The following is a 16,000-nucleotide window of genomic DNA, read 5'->3' as shown; positions in this document are numbered from 1 at the left end:
TTGAAAATAACCGTAAACTACCACTGTTTGCTACCGCTCGCTGAGCTCAAATAAAATAAATAAAACCGCTTAAAACTCAACCGTGTCGTGCGCGACTTTAGCGCCCCTGGTGGCAATGGCTAACAAGAACTGCTCGTTTTTGCAGACGGATTTAGGCATAGCTTTATATGTATTCCGTTGTTAAGAAGTGAAACAACAACAAAAACAACGACGATAGTATATACGTCCTACGGTGCCGTGAAAGCACCACAAACAGGAGATTGTCGACAACGCACGTAGAAATAACGGGGAACTTGAAACACTCCACAAACACAAAAAGACACTTGGAACGTGTGCAAAGTCACAGGAACCTTAAAAAGATTTGCTCTGGCAATATGGAAAGACAAACAATAAACCGAATGTCTTCTAGCGCAGTGAAAACGCATAAAAAGTTCTCCCAGTGTTCCAACCGCGCCAAATCCAATAATCCATGGACAAAAACAGCATCGCGCCACTTCACGTCTGTGACGAAACAATCGATAACACTCCAAACGATTGTGACGTCACACCAAGCGCTGGTTGTTGGAACGCTCGAGGTAGCCAACGGCAACGTGAAGTGATACGTGCCGAAACAAAAGTTGTTTTAAGATAAAATTTACGCAAATACAATACCACATCCAACATTAGATTGTTTGTGCGACGCGGTCATTGTGACGTAAGAAACAATTTGGGAAGTGTTATTCTGACCTAAGTTTAAAGTTGTAATGGCGGAAAGATGATTAGAAAGTTAGTCCAATGAAATTCAGAAGCCATCAAAACGTGAATACGAACTTGGAAAAAAGGATAAAAAATTAGTTAATTTCTGATTTAGCCATAATAATGTTGCAAATAGCATTTTGGTCGCGCCAGTCAGCTGCGACGCCCCGACGTGCTTTTTGTCATAGAAACGACAACTAACCCGAGGTCACCGGCGACTTAAGTTGGTTAGAGATGTGCAATTGACAATTAATGATTCCACTCTGCACCGGAACAAGTCGACCGCCAAATTATCGCACTTGACAGCACGAAATAAGTGGCGCCAGAAGAGTCATTGTGTTGTCATAAATCAGTTTCGCATTGTTGTAACAAGATAATTCGAGGGGGCTTGTGAATGAACAGATCGTTTCTAATCTAGAGGTGAAGTATTTCAACGTCAAATGTTTTCACAGCATTTTCAGCCACTAGGTGTCGCCCGGGCGACGTTCATTATTGTCAGTAGGGGGCAATGCGCTGTAAAACACACTGGAAAATAAATAACGTGTTTTACAGTAAAAAGACGCGCCCAATTAGGTATTTCGTTAAAAGAAAAAAACAAACAAAGAAAAATAGAATCTGTTTTGCACAGTGACGTATTTATTTGTGACAACGGCTGGTTAACCTTGGTCGGGCGAGCTGGGGGAAACGCTTTATTCACAATCAACGCAAAATACGCGTTACTGTGACGTTGGTCGGTGACGTCACGGCCATGGGTGTGGTGATTACGTCACAGTGTGCGTATGTTAACGTCACAAAGGGCGCTAGTTGTGGTAGATGTGCCTGTTGATGGAAGGCAGTTGGTAGTGGCCGTACATTGTCTTAGTGGGGGCATCGGTGGGCTGAAAAGAAATGAAATAATAATATGTTACGTGGACATACATACATTCATATACGATATTAGTATAGACTGTGATTCATTTCATTGTCTAATTGTTCGCATTTAGGTTCGCAGACATATCAGCTCCGACTTGTCGGAAAAAAGTGGTTGATTAAACTTGGCTGATATGCTTGCGATCTAAATGCGAAAAACTGATTATCTCGATACGAACAATGAGATCGCCAAGTAAGCGCAGTTGGGCGATCATGCCTGAACATTCGAAAGCATGAAACATTTCTGCGTAGTTCGTTTACACCAATTTTGTTAGACACCGTTAATAATAACGACTCTACCTTAATCTTAGTCTTGTTGAACGCTTTAGGCTGCATCATATTGGTTTTTAGAATGCCCGGGAGCAGAGTGGATGTTGTGGTTTGATGGTGATGGTGCGGCAGGTGGACTTTGGGAAGAGTTGTTGACGTGAAGATCGGTTTGCCACCGGTCGCGCCGAAATTGGACGCCCCGTGTATGGCCGCCCCATTAACCGGAACCAGTTGGGGAAGTGCGTTGCCATGTCCTGTGATGCCACCTAGTGCTTGCTGGTGACTGTGATGCTGCTCCACAAGACGGCGTTGCCTCCGCTGCAATTATCAGAATTATTTGTTCCGCTTTTTGGAAAAATATCGGCGTGTGTAGGATTGTCTTGCTATAAAGTTTAAAGTAATTTGGAGATAATCAAATGCGGCACTAGACATGTTTTTTGATGTACAAATTACCTTTCACTAATAGAGTATAAACTTGCCCTGTACCTAAAATATAATATAAACTTGCCCTGTACCTAAAATATAATATAAACTTGTCCTGTACCTAAAATATAATATAAACTTGTCCTGTACCTAAAATATAATATAAACTTGTCCTGTACCTAAAATATAATATAAACTTGTCCTGTACCTAAAATATAATATAAACTTGCCCTGTACCTAAAATATAGTATAAACTTGCCCTGTACCTAAAATATAATATAAACTTGCCCTGTACCTAAAATATAATATAAACTTGCCCTGTACCTAAAATATAATATAAACTTGCCCTGTACCTAAAATATAATATAAACTTCCCCTGTACCTAAAATATAATATAAACTTGTCCTGTACCTAAAATATAATATAAACTTGTCCTGTACCTAAAATATAATATAAACTTGTCCTGTACCTAAAATATAATATAAACTTGTCCTGTACCTAAAATATAATATAAACTTGCCCTGTACCTAAAATATAATATAAACTTGTCCTGTACCTAAAATATAATATAAACTTCCCCTGTACCTAAAATATAATATAAACTTGTCCTGTACCTAAAATATAATATAAACTTGTCCTGTACCTAAAATATAATATAAACTTGTCCTGTACCTAAAATATAATATAAACTTGTCCTGTACCTAAAATATAATATAAACTTGCCCTGTACCTAAAATATAATATAAACTTGTCCTGTACCTAAAATATAATATAAACTTGCCCTGTACCTAAAATATAGTATAAACTTGCCCTGTACCTAAAATATAGTATAAACTTGTCCTGTACCTAAAATATAATATAAACTTGCCCTGTACCTAAAATATACTATAAACTTGCCCTGTACCTAAAATATAGTATAAACTTGTCCTGTACCTAAAATATAATATAAACTTCCCCTGTACCTAAAATATAATATAAACTTGCCCTGTACCTAAAATATACTATAAACTTCCCCTGTACCTAAAATATAATATAAACTTGCCCTGTAATTAAAATATAGTATAAACTTGCCCTGTACCTAACATATAGTATAAACTTGCCCTGTACCTAAAATATAATATAAACTTGTCCTGTACCTGATTCAGCACTGCAAGCCCTTTTTGCGTAGCCCCGCTATAGGGGTGAACTGGTTTCTTCAAAATCCTTTTCTCCTTCTTTCTTAGTTGCGTTTTAGGCTCCTGATCTTTACTAGTCTCAACAACAACGTTATCTTTCTCTACCTGCACTACGTCATTTTTCTGAGTCCTCAGAATGCTCTTTGCTGGCAAATCTTGGTCTGAATCAAACGCCCCCTCCACGGCCCCGCACAGTGCTACGCGGGGCGTCTTCGATTTTTGCAGAAATCTGACCCGTTTATTGCTGTGTGTGATACTACTGGCTTTTTTCCTTCGCTGCCAAATTTCCTCTCCTTTTGTCTCGTTCGCGTTGTTATCCTGTTGTTTTGAAAATTTGATTTGGAAGTTGCTTTAAACCTTAACTGCTTCGAACAGTTTGTTACAAATTTATGCCTTTTATCCTAATTAAAATATTCGGACCCTGGGGTTGGATTTTCGCCATTACAAGTTCATGGGGATATTTTGAACTGGAGAAAACCAGACAAATAATAAATCTCAAACTGAAGAAATTTCCAAAACGCAAAACAGTAAAAAGGCGAAGTCAGCGTAAAATGAATGTTTGTGAAGCCTTTATATTCCACACTTACCCTCTTTTTCTGAATTTGGTTCTGTTTCCAGAGGGGGACATCACCTGCATTGGACGCTGGTCCGGCTTTTACAGAACCACCTTCGAAACGCGACATCTGGTGGGCTTCCTGTGCCCGTTTGTCTGCATCCCTGCGAAATATAAATATATTTCCAAATTCATTGGCGCCAAATTTAAAAATTCGCTGTGTCCCAATCACGTGACGAAGTATTTGTTGAGTTCTTTTGGCTCCGCGGAATGGCAACCAGTAAAACGTCACAAACAGCTTAAACATGAATTTTGAGCCATATAAATGTTACTGCTGTGTACTTGGGACAACGCGAAGTTAGTCCAGTTAGGACTGGCTCACCGAAGTTTTGACAAGTAAGTGTTTTTCGGCACGAATGATCTTTGGCAACGAATAATCTCGATTCACAAATTCAATTGTTTACTTACACCAACGTTGTACCAGTGAAAACAATTGTCCCACAAATCTTTAGTAGACAACACCATTCCTTTCGAGTATAATTATGTATGTCAAAAAAATCAACGTAAAACTATATGACATCTTACTGAATAAATGCATCTTCGTCCTGTGGCAGAGTAATGGTGGCCATGTGGTGCTCTATCTTATTCATGTTTTAATGTTAAACGTACACTCCTCAATCATAAATGCAAATACTCACTAATTTGTTCTTCAAAATTTAAACTTAATTTTCCCAAGAATTTATGCTCATTCCAGCTAACCTTCACACAGCATTTCTGGCAGTAAAAAAGTCTGTTGGTCTTTATAGACAGGGTTTAATACCCACCAAAAGCCTGACTAAACACATTCAATCCCTTATACCTATTTGAAAAAGCCTGCCATGCTTGTGTCTGTAAAGTACTCAGAGAAAATTGTAAGCTGTGCTAATACAAGGAGATCGTGGCATCAATAAAACGACAAATTCAATTTCTGTTCAACAAGTAAAGTGGGGAATCCACCTACAATTTTATCTGTCTGTGGCCGCTACAAGTTTGGACTTGTGCATATTTCAAAGACCCAATAAACGAAGCACTTCTGGCTCTTGGCATAAATCAAGTATGTTTGCTATCAAATACTCACAACCTTTCAATTTTACAGTCTCGAACATAGTCTACATAAACAAAAGCTTAATGACTGAATGAAGTAACTTTCTTTTGCCTAAATATTACCTGAGATCTCTGAAGTAGGGGTGTCTTAAGGCCTGTTTGGCAGTGATCCTCTCATCAGGGTCGTACGTACACATCTTGTACACCAGTTCAATGCACTGTTGTGATGCGTGAGGCAATAATTTTTCAATACCAGTTCCTTTCTTTGTGGGAAAATCAAAGTTGATTCCCCGATTTCGACTAAACACAAGAAAAAGTTGATCAAAAAAGTGGGTAGTCCTAGTTAAAGTATGCAACTGGATGTTGGTTGTGCTGCTCAGTAAGATAACTTACTGTTTCATCTTGTTAAGAACAGAAGCATCAGGAGTTCCAAGCACGTCATGGATTTTTGCTATTTGGTCAACTTCATTTGACCCAGGAAACAATGGATGAAGGCTTAAAAACACAAGCAGATAATTTTGAAACACAACCCAGGTATTTTTCCTAAAAAAACTGAACATAAATGTATGCTGTACTTTTTTGAGAAACTAAAAATCAGTTTTTTTAACAGTAACAAACCAGAAAAGTACAGTTCAGTTTCTCGTGACTAATATGGGTTAATTATATAAATTAATGTAAACTCTTAAGGGTATGAACAGCATAATTTACCTCATAACTTCAAAGAATACACAGCCAACACTCCAAAGGTCCATTCGATATGAGTAATAACCATCAGTTAGGAGGCATTCAGGTGCTCTGTACCACCTAGTACTGATGTACTCGGTGTATGGAGGCTTGCTGTAAACACTACGACATGACCCAAAATCTGCTAACTTCAAAACATCGTCCTGAAGATTAAGATGAGGTTTATTATGAGTTTGAATTATGCTGTAAAATACAAGAACTGCTAAGTATAATATGGCGACAAATAATATTCGTTCCTATTTGTATTGAAGTTTAAAGCGAAGCCAAAAGTAATGTATAAACACAATCTGACCTTGATTAAAATATTTTCAGGCTTCACATCACGGTGAAATATTCCACATCTGTAGATGGTAAGAGATTAGTTAATGTGCAACTATTAATTTTACAGCAATGGATTATTTTAAACAAAACAAAATACCTTAAAATATGCAAAACACAAATGTATTATATACATTCATACAAAAAACAACAAATATGCTTCTGCAAGTTCCCAGTTACAAAAATAATGTTTTTGTTAAAACTCTTTGAGTAAAAGTGAGTGCATTACCTGTGCATGTGGTCCAGGGATTTCAAAAGTTGGTACATATAATTTTTCACCTTTGGTTCAGGAAGGTAATGTCTCCGACCTTTAGATCCAAAATATGTATTATAATATGTAATAACTATTGTAAAAACTAAATTAGGTTTGATTTGATTTAAAAAGGAAACCTGATCCTCACATTCCTATGAAATTGGCCAAATTTTGCTACATAAACATGACTTGCAGAGTTGTAACACACAGATTTAGGAATATATTATGTCAGGCCAAAGATATAAACATATGTTTTTGTTTTTGTGAGTTTTGGAGAAAAACTTATGTCGCCATGCTGGGATGAAAGTGGTGTCGGCAGACATGTGGTAACAGTAGACAAAGAGTGGAAATTGCGGAGTCTAGTTACCACGAGCATGATAAAGGCGGGATAGAGCGCACAATGAAACAAAAGAAGCAAAAGATTGGGAACAATGGGCTAAAGGTTGGGCGACACTAGGCGCCGACAAAAATCTATGACAAAGACCAAACAGAGTGTGTCCTCTGGAAAGGCACCAGACCAATATACACACTGTCATAACAAAATTCTCTTTGCAAGTCAACTAAGTTTCACAGCACTCTGACTGATGTGTTGTTTTATGGCTAACACTTGCAGCAATTTGGATTTCTAGTTTGTTTTTGTTGAGACAGATCACACATCAAGTACATGCTATGACTATTCTAATTTGCCCAAATTGTAATTTTTTTGATGCACACATATGTAAGAGTACATTTTACAAAAAAACTTGGAATTCCTTTTGGTGTCATACAGACTAAATTCATGCTATCATGTTTCAAAACAAATTTTGGTGTCCAATAAAATGTTCCCTTTTATGTTCTGGTGCAAAATGAACAAACTGATTAATATTGCATGGTGTGGATGCTTCATGTCAGAAAGTTTAAACAAAACATGCTCATCTGACATTAATTAATAATTTACAAATAAACACTGAGGGCAACACTATGTCATGGGCAACTTGATGCAAAGACTCAAAATACTTGGAAAGATATTAAAATATATTGGACATACTTCATGCATTAAAATACATTGGAAATACTTTGTGTATGTAAATTTATATACAATAAGTTTTAGTGCCTTGGGTAAGATATGAGATGAATATAAAACATTGAGCACTTTCGAATGTGAATAAATGGTTACAAGGTCAGAGAAATGGATATTGGAATTTACCTCGAATCAATTCATAAATGTTCATGTCCATGAGCTCACAGATTAATGCCACCATTCCAGTCTTCTTATCACTGCAGGAAACAATGAAAAACATCTTTACACCCGCCAGATAGAACCCAAAAGGTTATATAAACACGAACATGTTTAGACAAGGTTTACTGCCAAACTTATTTCATGTCGGTAGCCTTGAAGTACACTGACTGTGAACAAATCAGTCTTTTTTCAATATAAAAATTCTTGTCAAACTGCCCAATGGACTTTAGTATTGGGAATATTTCAAACAACCATTTTTTGTGTAAACTTCTATTGACTAACTTATATGGAACTTACTAAATAATTTCATGAAGGCCAATAATATTTGCATGTGGATTGAGACGGCGCATTGCTTGAATTTCTCGAAGATTGTTCACTTGGTCAATTCTGTGGAAAGGTTTAACAAATTGTTTTTCTCCATAGCATTTTTTGTTTCTACTTGTTTTACCCATCATAGTGCTGTTTCATCTTTTTGCAAGCGTAATAGGTCCCATCTTTGACATGCTGACATTTGAGCACCTCCGAAAAAGTCCCCTCCCCCTTTTTTCCAAGTACTCGATATTCTGTGGTGTGACAAAAGATTTTTAAAAGGCATAAACTCAAGAAGGAAATTTTCCCAATCAAAGTGAGTCATAGATTGTTAATTTTGACTCATTAACATGCAAAATCCAGTTATTTAAAGAGAATTGTCAACTGGTGGGTTTTTGTTAAATAAGATGATCATATTTGTACAGAAATGCCCTTTTTCTCTGGCATAATTTGTAAATTGTTATTAGGAGCAACATAAAACCAACTGCAGTCTTCTTGGTTCAAACCAAAGGTAAACTTCAACTTTCACCCAATTCTGCATCAACTTACCCTGATCTAAAGCTTCCAGATCTAGTCTGAGTCTAGCCTGCCACATGCCTTACAGTTTGTTACAATTTGTTTGGCAGCCTGCAATACAATGTTTCTATGTAGTAATCAACTGAATATCTTGTTTTGTCTGCACTTTTACTCAAAAAACATGCTTTGCAACAATTGGTTCCCTTATGCATATAGAGTTTTGAACATACTGTGTTTTTTATTCCTGTTGAAAGACTTTTTGTCACAAAGTAAATAATTAATAAGCAAAAGTTTTTGGCATTTTAAATCTCTTTTCAAACTTGATTTAAACTGACACCTGACTCTGGCTGGAGGTAAGTTATTAGTCAGAAACTTTGCTGTGGTAATGTCTCAATTTTTCTTTGGAAGCTTTTGACACAAATGCTGATTCATACCAACCTATTTAAGTCTATTATTCCATAATGACATAACCAACCACACAACTTACTATGCATAGCTGCATGAAAACACTGCAATGGCGATAATCCCTGCAACTTGTGGGATGCAGGAGAGCAATTGCTTTGCACGTTGTCTTAGTGTTTCATTGCAAAGCGTTTGCATACATAACATCACATTTCACCTAACAATTTACTGCCATGGGCCAAACCAAACTGAAACAAATTCGATACACATGGCTCAAGAAAACCGTTGATTATAATTAACACTTAAAAATGCGTAGGATTGATATTTCGATGCTAAATACGTTGAAATAAACTTTACATGGACTTGCGGTTGCTTATGCAAAATCTGTAAAACTGTTCTTTATGCATCAGAACACGGTGCTGTGTTTTTCCAGCTAATAAGCTAAAGACCTTTGTACTTTGAATAAACGAACGAAGGTAAATGATCCACGCTGACTCTCATAGCTATAAGCCATGTTACATTGCAATTGTTGCAAGCTGCTAGCTTCATGTTACCATGGTTGTCTGTTGCTCTTTACCGCCACCACGCATGTTTAAAATGTTTGATGGGGGACGAAATGTGGATGCGTAATGAACTAAAGTATCTAAACGTCAATTGCATTTCTAGTCACAGCCCAATTAGTTGTTTCTGGATTAGGCCCGTGCATTGTTTCGTAGAAAAAAATTTTTGTAGGAAAACAAATCGAGTAAAAAATAAATCAATTTTAGCACAAATTCAACACTAAACGAATTTTTTTGGTCAACTAACCATGGGAGCGAAGGGTGTTGCTGAAAACAAAATCATAGCTGCTTGTCGGTTGGTCGCGGTGCGATGAAGGTAATCCCTTGCCATAGGCGAGCAAATCCTTATAGAGGGAGCCCATCGGTAGCTTGGACTTAGCCCCTTGTTGAAATTTGTCAGGAAGGACACTGGATAACTTCATCTGGCCACGTTGGAAAATCTTGACTTCGGCAAACCAGAATCTCAAGATTCTGTCGCGTCTGTGGGTTTCCTACACTTATTTCTAATTATAATATTTTTTGATCGCGACACATTTTTGCTGTCACTCTGTCTGAAAAGCAAGGTGAAAAAATAATTCGGACGATATTGGCGTTATTGTTTGCTAAGTTTAATGAAACGTGCTACGCCAGCCGTGTTTCTAAATGGTATTTGATTAAAATGTGTTGCTGAGGTATCGGCAATTGATTTCATGTGAAAAACAGTAGTAGTTGTAATGCACATTTCACACTCCATAAACACAAACATAACAATGAGAACTCGTGATAACTTACATCTAGAAAATATGTGCGCACCACTGATTTACTACAGGAACAAACATCGACGAACACTAGAATTCTCTTATCTGCCACAATCAAGCGTCGAATCTCAGCGTCGCGCGTGTTAGGGTAACCAAGCAAAATATCCCCCTTGTGAAAACAGATCGATAACTCCTCCATTCAGCGTCGGGCGCACGCTGTTTTCGGCCAAACTATTATCTGGGATTAATAACGATGTCACGACTAAACAGGATCCTCTCGCAGCTAAGATTGTGGCGCCCTTTTAAAACTACAATGTTTTTGACCCTGTTTTGTATGTATAGAATATCACCTCAAGGTCAAACACAGCATGGCCCAATGAAAAGATACACTGCATACACCACAATCCTCCTTAAAATTGATCTAATCCCTTGATGGTATAACTGTATTTAGAATCACAGAGCTCAATCCAGAATTCATAACCCCCTTTTCTAAGACATATCAACAACTACATGCTGTTACTAAACAGCGCATCAGTTTACCCAGAGTACCTTCTTTCTTGGTCAATTGGCAAAAATGAAGTCAGGCAAACAAGCTGGCGTAAACTTAGATTCACGCCAATTGAAAATAATCCATGGTATTGTCCGCAAAAATATTTGCGGGTCAGCTGGGATCCATTGAATTGTTACTGACAAAGAATGCCTTCCACATGATCCACGCAATTATGACGTCACACCAAAACGACTGTTTTTGCTAAAATACCTCAAAACATATGTCAACGTCAGTCCATTTGTAAAGACATTAATAAGATGTTTTTAAAGTTTACTAACCTAACTTTTGCGCATAATAATATTTTCATTAATTATGTGCACAATGAGCTGTGTTGCAGTAAAAAAATTGCCTTGACCATATATCTCGACAAAAAACAACGTGCTTAATTTGATGAAAATACTAAATGACTGTTTTTCAGATGCTAACTGCGTTTTTACAACCCCTTTGTTTCACTGCGACACATTGAACAGAAATCATTATTTTACGACAATGAGGCACTGTGACGAACCCAATTGTCAGCTATATGACGAATGTGCAGCCTTGTAACTGTGGTTACGTTCGCCAAGAGAGCTGTTCCATTATTCTGCGTTGGGCCATTATTCGCTCATAAGCAAACACTTAGCTTCGAGCACCATTTACAGTAGCTCAAGTAATTTCACATCGGTTCGCATCAACTTTTCCCTTCTTTTTGTTACGTTTCGTTTCCGGTGCGAGTGAATTCGGGCAAAGGGCAGTTGTAATAACAAAACTTTTGCTCGCAACTTGGCGAACAAAACATTTAAAGCCCGCGCGTTACAACACATTGACATGTTACTACGCCTTGTCCCTTGTTGTGCAGCCTGTAAAACCGATCGCACATTCACGCACAAGAAATTTCAGATAATTTTGTCCTTTCAAGAATCAAACTTTCCAAGTTACGTTTTTACATCTGCCGCTAAATTCATTAAATTTGACTACAGAAAGTTTAAAGACAATTTAATACCAGGAATAATATATTTTTAGTTGTTGGTACTTTTGTTTAAAAACACGTCGTTTAATTGTAGAAAATTGTGCTAAGGTAATGTTCTTACTTACATACCTAATTAAATTATCGACACAATTAAACGCATAGTTTTATTTCTAAATCCAGACCTTCAATTTTTTTGAACATTTGTGGTATGAATAATCGACTTAAATAGGTGTTAATCAACTTATTTCAATCATTTTAACTGATCGTCATTATCTCCCCTGACTCCGTAACAACACAAATATCAAAATGTGCTTGACTGCGACAGAAAAGTTCGCTTTGACGATTTTTAGGACTGAAAATCCGGTTGTGACCCCACTTAAAATATATCAATAACCTGTAATACCTCCAAGGTCTGCCATTTACCATTGACAATGCCCTTTGTTACGTTTAAATGGCCATTGTGAGCACATAGCGTGTTGACTTAGTTGAGAAGAAGTCGGCGAAGGAAGCAATTGTAAACCCATGAAAGGTTGAGGTTTTTAAACAGACGGCTTCCCGTACTTGATAAAAGCAACACATGCATTCACTGGCTAAAACCTTAACTAAAACACTTTGCAACTTTTTTCGGAATTGCATAACGAGCACTGCCACTTAGCCTACATGTTTTTCTGAAAACAAAATTTTGTTACTTTCTTTATCGGTAGTAAATTTAAATACTATTTTATAAACGCTTGTTTTACTGCGTCAAACGTGATGCAACGGTCTTTGGTTTTCAAGAACAACCAGAAATCAAACGCAATCCTACACACAAAGCAGTGCTGTACTTCCATATTAGGGCATCACTGAAGAGGCATAACCTTGCATGGATCTCTAAATAATAGATACGTCACAAAAGCTGAACGCGTTTAACGCAAGCCGACATTTTTAATTATTCATTATCGACCTTGCAAACAATTAGTCCCAGAGTCGGACATATCTACAGTGCTTTCTAATTCTATAGTACGACTTTACAGTTCAATACTAAACCTTATTATAAATAAAACAAGAGGAAGCCCCGGAATATCAACAAATTACACATCCATATTTACCATATGACACAATATATGGCGTTCTACAATGCTTACCATAAAAATATAATACATCTTGTAAAAGCCAGGAGAATTGCGACCCAAACGTTAAAATTGCGAAAACAAAACATTATTCGGTTGGAAAAGCATTTTACATGAGCAACATATCTACTGGTAACATCAGCTATAACACAAACCCTGCTAACGAAACGGATCCATATTAAAGCCGTAAATTATCGGCAATGTTGTTGTAACACCAACGTCACCTCCACCATTCCCAAAATGGCATCAGGCATTCCGATTCTCGCCGAAATGACGTCAATGCCATTGGTTCGTCACGCCGGTTGCGAGCCAACGCCCGCTGGGCCAAGACGTGACATTCATAGTTGGGTATATTGGGGTCCGACATCCAAAGAATTTGTGCACGTTCGGACCTAAACCGGTTGTTTACGGAAACGAAAACCTCTTTAATATTTACTTTTGGCTTAATGAACCCAAGCACGTTTTATTCAAAATTGGGTTTGCCCAGCGGGGAAGTGTGCCGCTGTGGATTCTATTTATACCGTGGACTACCTTGAACTGCTCTCCAACAACTTTTGGTGCGCTCGAGTTTTAATGTAGGCTTAAAGTGTTCCTATTTGCATCCGTCTGTGTTTGCAATAGCTGTTGTTTGATCAACCGTGGATTTCACGTTCTGCCGAGAGCCATACTTGCCATTCCTGTCCTCTGTCTTACTGTGCTCAATGAAATCATCGCAATTGTGTAATTAACAAGTATGTCTGCTTCGATAAACGTCGTAGTACGCAGAACCAATTTTAATTTTTATATTTGGAGAAGAAATCCTTCGTATGTTTGCTGAATATAAATTTGGCTGGTTCCAAATTTCGGCTTTATCATGGGAAAAGCTTCGAAATAAAAACTAGACTAAATGATTTTAGTATTCATTCGGACAAATAAAAGTTACTAAAGTTGCTCATCAAAATCACCCAGCACCTTTTTATGAAGGAAAAAATGACATTTGCTTTGATTTGCCAAAATTTTCACCCAGGTGGACTTGATTGGGACGTTCACAAAAGAAATCATTTCAAAATATCGAATACAATTATTTTGCGATATAACCACAAATATTCCCTCCAGCCCTCGCAAAAAAACAGTTCGGTTGCTCGAAGTGCCACTACTCTCCCTTAATTTGGACACATAACGTCTAATGAAAAATCGCTCTTTGCTTCTCTCTAGTGGTTGTAAAAATAGAGGGTTTCTCTTTCAAAGATTGTTTCCCTTTTGCATCATTGGTACAATTAAAAACTTCAAGTTTGTTTGCAGTGCGGCCTCGTCAAGGCATTTCTGTTCCGATCCTCAGGCATTGATATTAAACGCAAGTAAGGAGCCCCTGCGTCTGTGTCCAGCTTACTTTTTAAAATGACAATCAATTTGGCCTGTTCAACACTGGTAAACAAACTTATAACACCTTTGACTTTCCATTACTCTACCTCGCTCCATAAACTGCCTTGGAAACATGGTTAGACATTTAGTGCTACAACAATAAGGCATAAAGTCAACGAGAAAAATTTGTAAAACGTCAAAAGTCTTCCTGAAACTGAAACAAAGCACACTAAAGCGAACTGTTTCCTTTTGTGATGTAATAATACGTCTTGTCGCTAACGCTTGTGACGGAACAACTAACATTGTAAATGCCGCATCGGCGAGTTATCCAAATATTTGTCCTCAAACAAAATCAGCTGGTTAACTCACTGGGACTGGTGAATGGGAATACCTCATCTTTATACTGGGTTACATGAACAGCTGTGTGTTAAATAATTGTGTTGTTGGCTACGTCAACATTTGGAAAATGTTTGAAGGTAAAAGTGCTGCGAACTGAATGTTATCCAAAGTTACTTTTCTTTTCCAACACGTGGTGTTTTGCATTGCAAGTGTGAAGCCCTAGGGTGAAATAAAAGTTAATCAGTGCTGTACTTTCAGCGGGGTTTCTGTATTCCACCCTTAATATGGTAGAAGAACATGGGCGTCCGCAAAAAAAATTCAGGAATGGGGCAAAAATTTCCGATTTCTTCGCCGTAATATGTATATGTGTTAGTTTTGTTTCCCTGGGTGGAAAAGTGTTGCTTTGCCCTCAGCAGTCGGCGGTGCAACAGACGGAGGTTTCTACAATGGTTTGTAAAACGCGCAAAGCATTCCGGTTAAAAGGAACAGATCAAGTTTATTCCGAAGACGCTGCGGTTTGTACACAAGCATACGTAAAGTTAGCGGCAAATGAAAAACACAATAGTCCCTACCGAGTTAATACGGGGCCAGAGTCACAAATACCGAGCTTTCCAGCAAAAAAATCGTTTTTACCATTGTAACCGTAAACAGCAGAAAGCAACTGGTACTTAAATTTGCCTTTTTCAAAGAGAAAATAAAGTTTGATAACTAACTAAGGCAAAACTTAGACAACATAAAGTCATCAGAACTGGAAGGTACCTGGGTACTAAAGGGACAACAGTTTGTGAAATAACAATAATGCATTATGTTGACGTCAAAACTTGCAAATAATCACACGACATAGCAATAAAAATAATATTTACGGGACATAAAAAAGTTGAGATGCAACGCCAAAAAGTTTCCTCCTCAGCAAGATTGCTAATTGCCTGTTCTGCAATGAAGTGCACTGAATACAAACGAGCTGTACAATAAACTACCAAGCGGCGATACACAAAAATATCGAATTAATTTAATTTTGCGGAAAGAAACTCCAATTGACATCTCCACGAATCTTTCTCTGCCCTGTGATGCAAAGGTTGTTGACCACCGAAGGACAGAACGCTGTTAAACTCTGGCTGGTAGACGTGACCACAAAGCGGAAAGTTGGGCGGCTCCATTACGTGGCCAGCACCGGGATAATGGATTATCTCATAATCTGGATGTCCAGAGTTGGCCAGTTGCCATTCTGCGACTTCAGCGGCGTACGAAGCAGGGACACATTGATCATCCATACCAGCAATAAACAAATAGGACACGTCGTGTCTTTTCTCGAATGGGTAATAGCCAGGAAGATTGGAAAATTCTTTAGCGGAAGGCAACTTAAAGAAGTTTTTCAATGCGATTTGACTATCTGTATCTTTTGCTTGTAGTCGTATCTGCTGTACTTCCGGGAAAAGCTTGCCCTCGTACTTGAGATTGCCAAAGGTCTGGCAAGGGACACTGTTTATCCACACAACGCACCGAATT

The 16,000-nt window shown here is 37.8% G+C and overlaps 1 protein-coding gene across 2 annotated transcripts; it reads right to left on the bottom strand.

The window, feature by feature from the left end:
• Nucleotides 1-155: 155 nt before the first annotated feature.
• On the bottom strand, nucleotides 156-10,016 carry LOC145899568 (MAPK/MAK/MRK overlapping kinase-like). 2 transcript variants are annotated; one of them, XM_082988410.1, is made up of 12 exons: nucleotides 9,717-10,016; nucleotides 8,131-8,245; nucleotides 7,980-8,069; nucleotides 7,650-7,720; nucleotides 6,440-6,518; nucleotides 6,185-6,233; nucleotides 5,857-6,035; nucleotides 5,542-5,643; nucleotides 5,272-5,448; nucleotides 4,100-4,229; nucleotides 1,945-2,232; nucleotides 156-1,613 (listed from the first exon to the last, which is right to left on the bottom strand). In XM_082988410.1, the coding sequence occupies exons 1-12, from the start codon at nucleotides 9,889-9,891 to the stop codon at nucleotides 1,536-1,538; spliced, it is 1,533 nt and encodes a 510-aa protein (XP_082844536.1). In that variant the 5' UTR covers nucleotides 9,892-10,016; the 3' UTR covers nucleotides 156-1,535. The 2 variants fall into 2 exon arrangements, with proteins under 2 accessions (XP_082844536.1, XP_082844537.1); XM_082988411.1 differs by lacking the exon at nucleotides 9,717-10,016 and adding an exon at nucleotides 8,995-9,178.
• Between the last annotated feature and the right edge of the window lie 5,984 nt (nucleotides 10,017-16,000).

The sequence above is a fragment of the Ascidia mentula genome, chromosome 4, assembly GCF_947561715.1.
Source record: "Ascidia mentula chromosome 4, kaAscMent1.1, whole genome shotgun sequence".
Taxonomy (NCBI): Eukaryota; Metazoa; Chordata; class Ascidiacea; order Phlebobranchia; family Ascidiidae; genus Ascidia; species Ascidia mentula.
This window is presented reverse-complemented; position numbering and strand designations above follow the sequence as displayed.

Excerpts from the sequence above, each read along its gene's own strand:
- LOC145899568 (XM_082988410.1), bottom strand. The coding sequence starts at position 9,891 with ATGAAGTTATCCAGTGTCCTTCCTGACAAATTTCAACAAGGGGCTAAG. Across the intron at positions 6,036-6,184 it reads CTGAAAATATTTTAATCAAG|GACGATGTTTTGAAGTTAGC; the intron begins GTCAGATTGTGT and ends CTTAATCTTCAG. Across the intron at positions 5,644-5,856 it reads GTATTCTTTGAAGTTATGAG|CCTTCATCCATTGTTTCCTG; the intron begins GTAAATTATGCT and ends TGTGTTTTTAAG.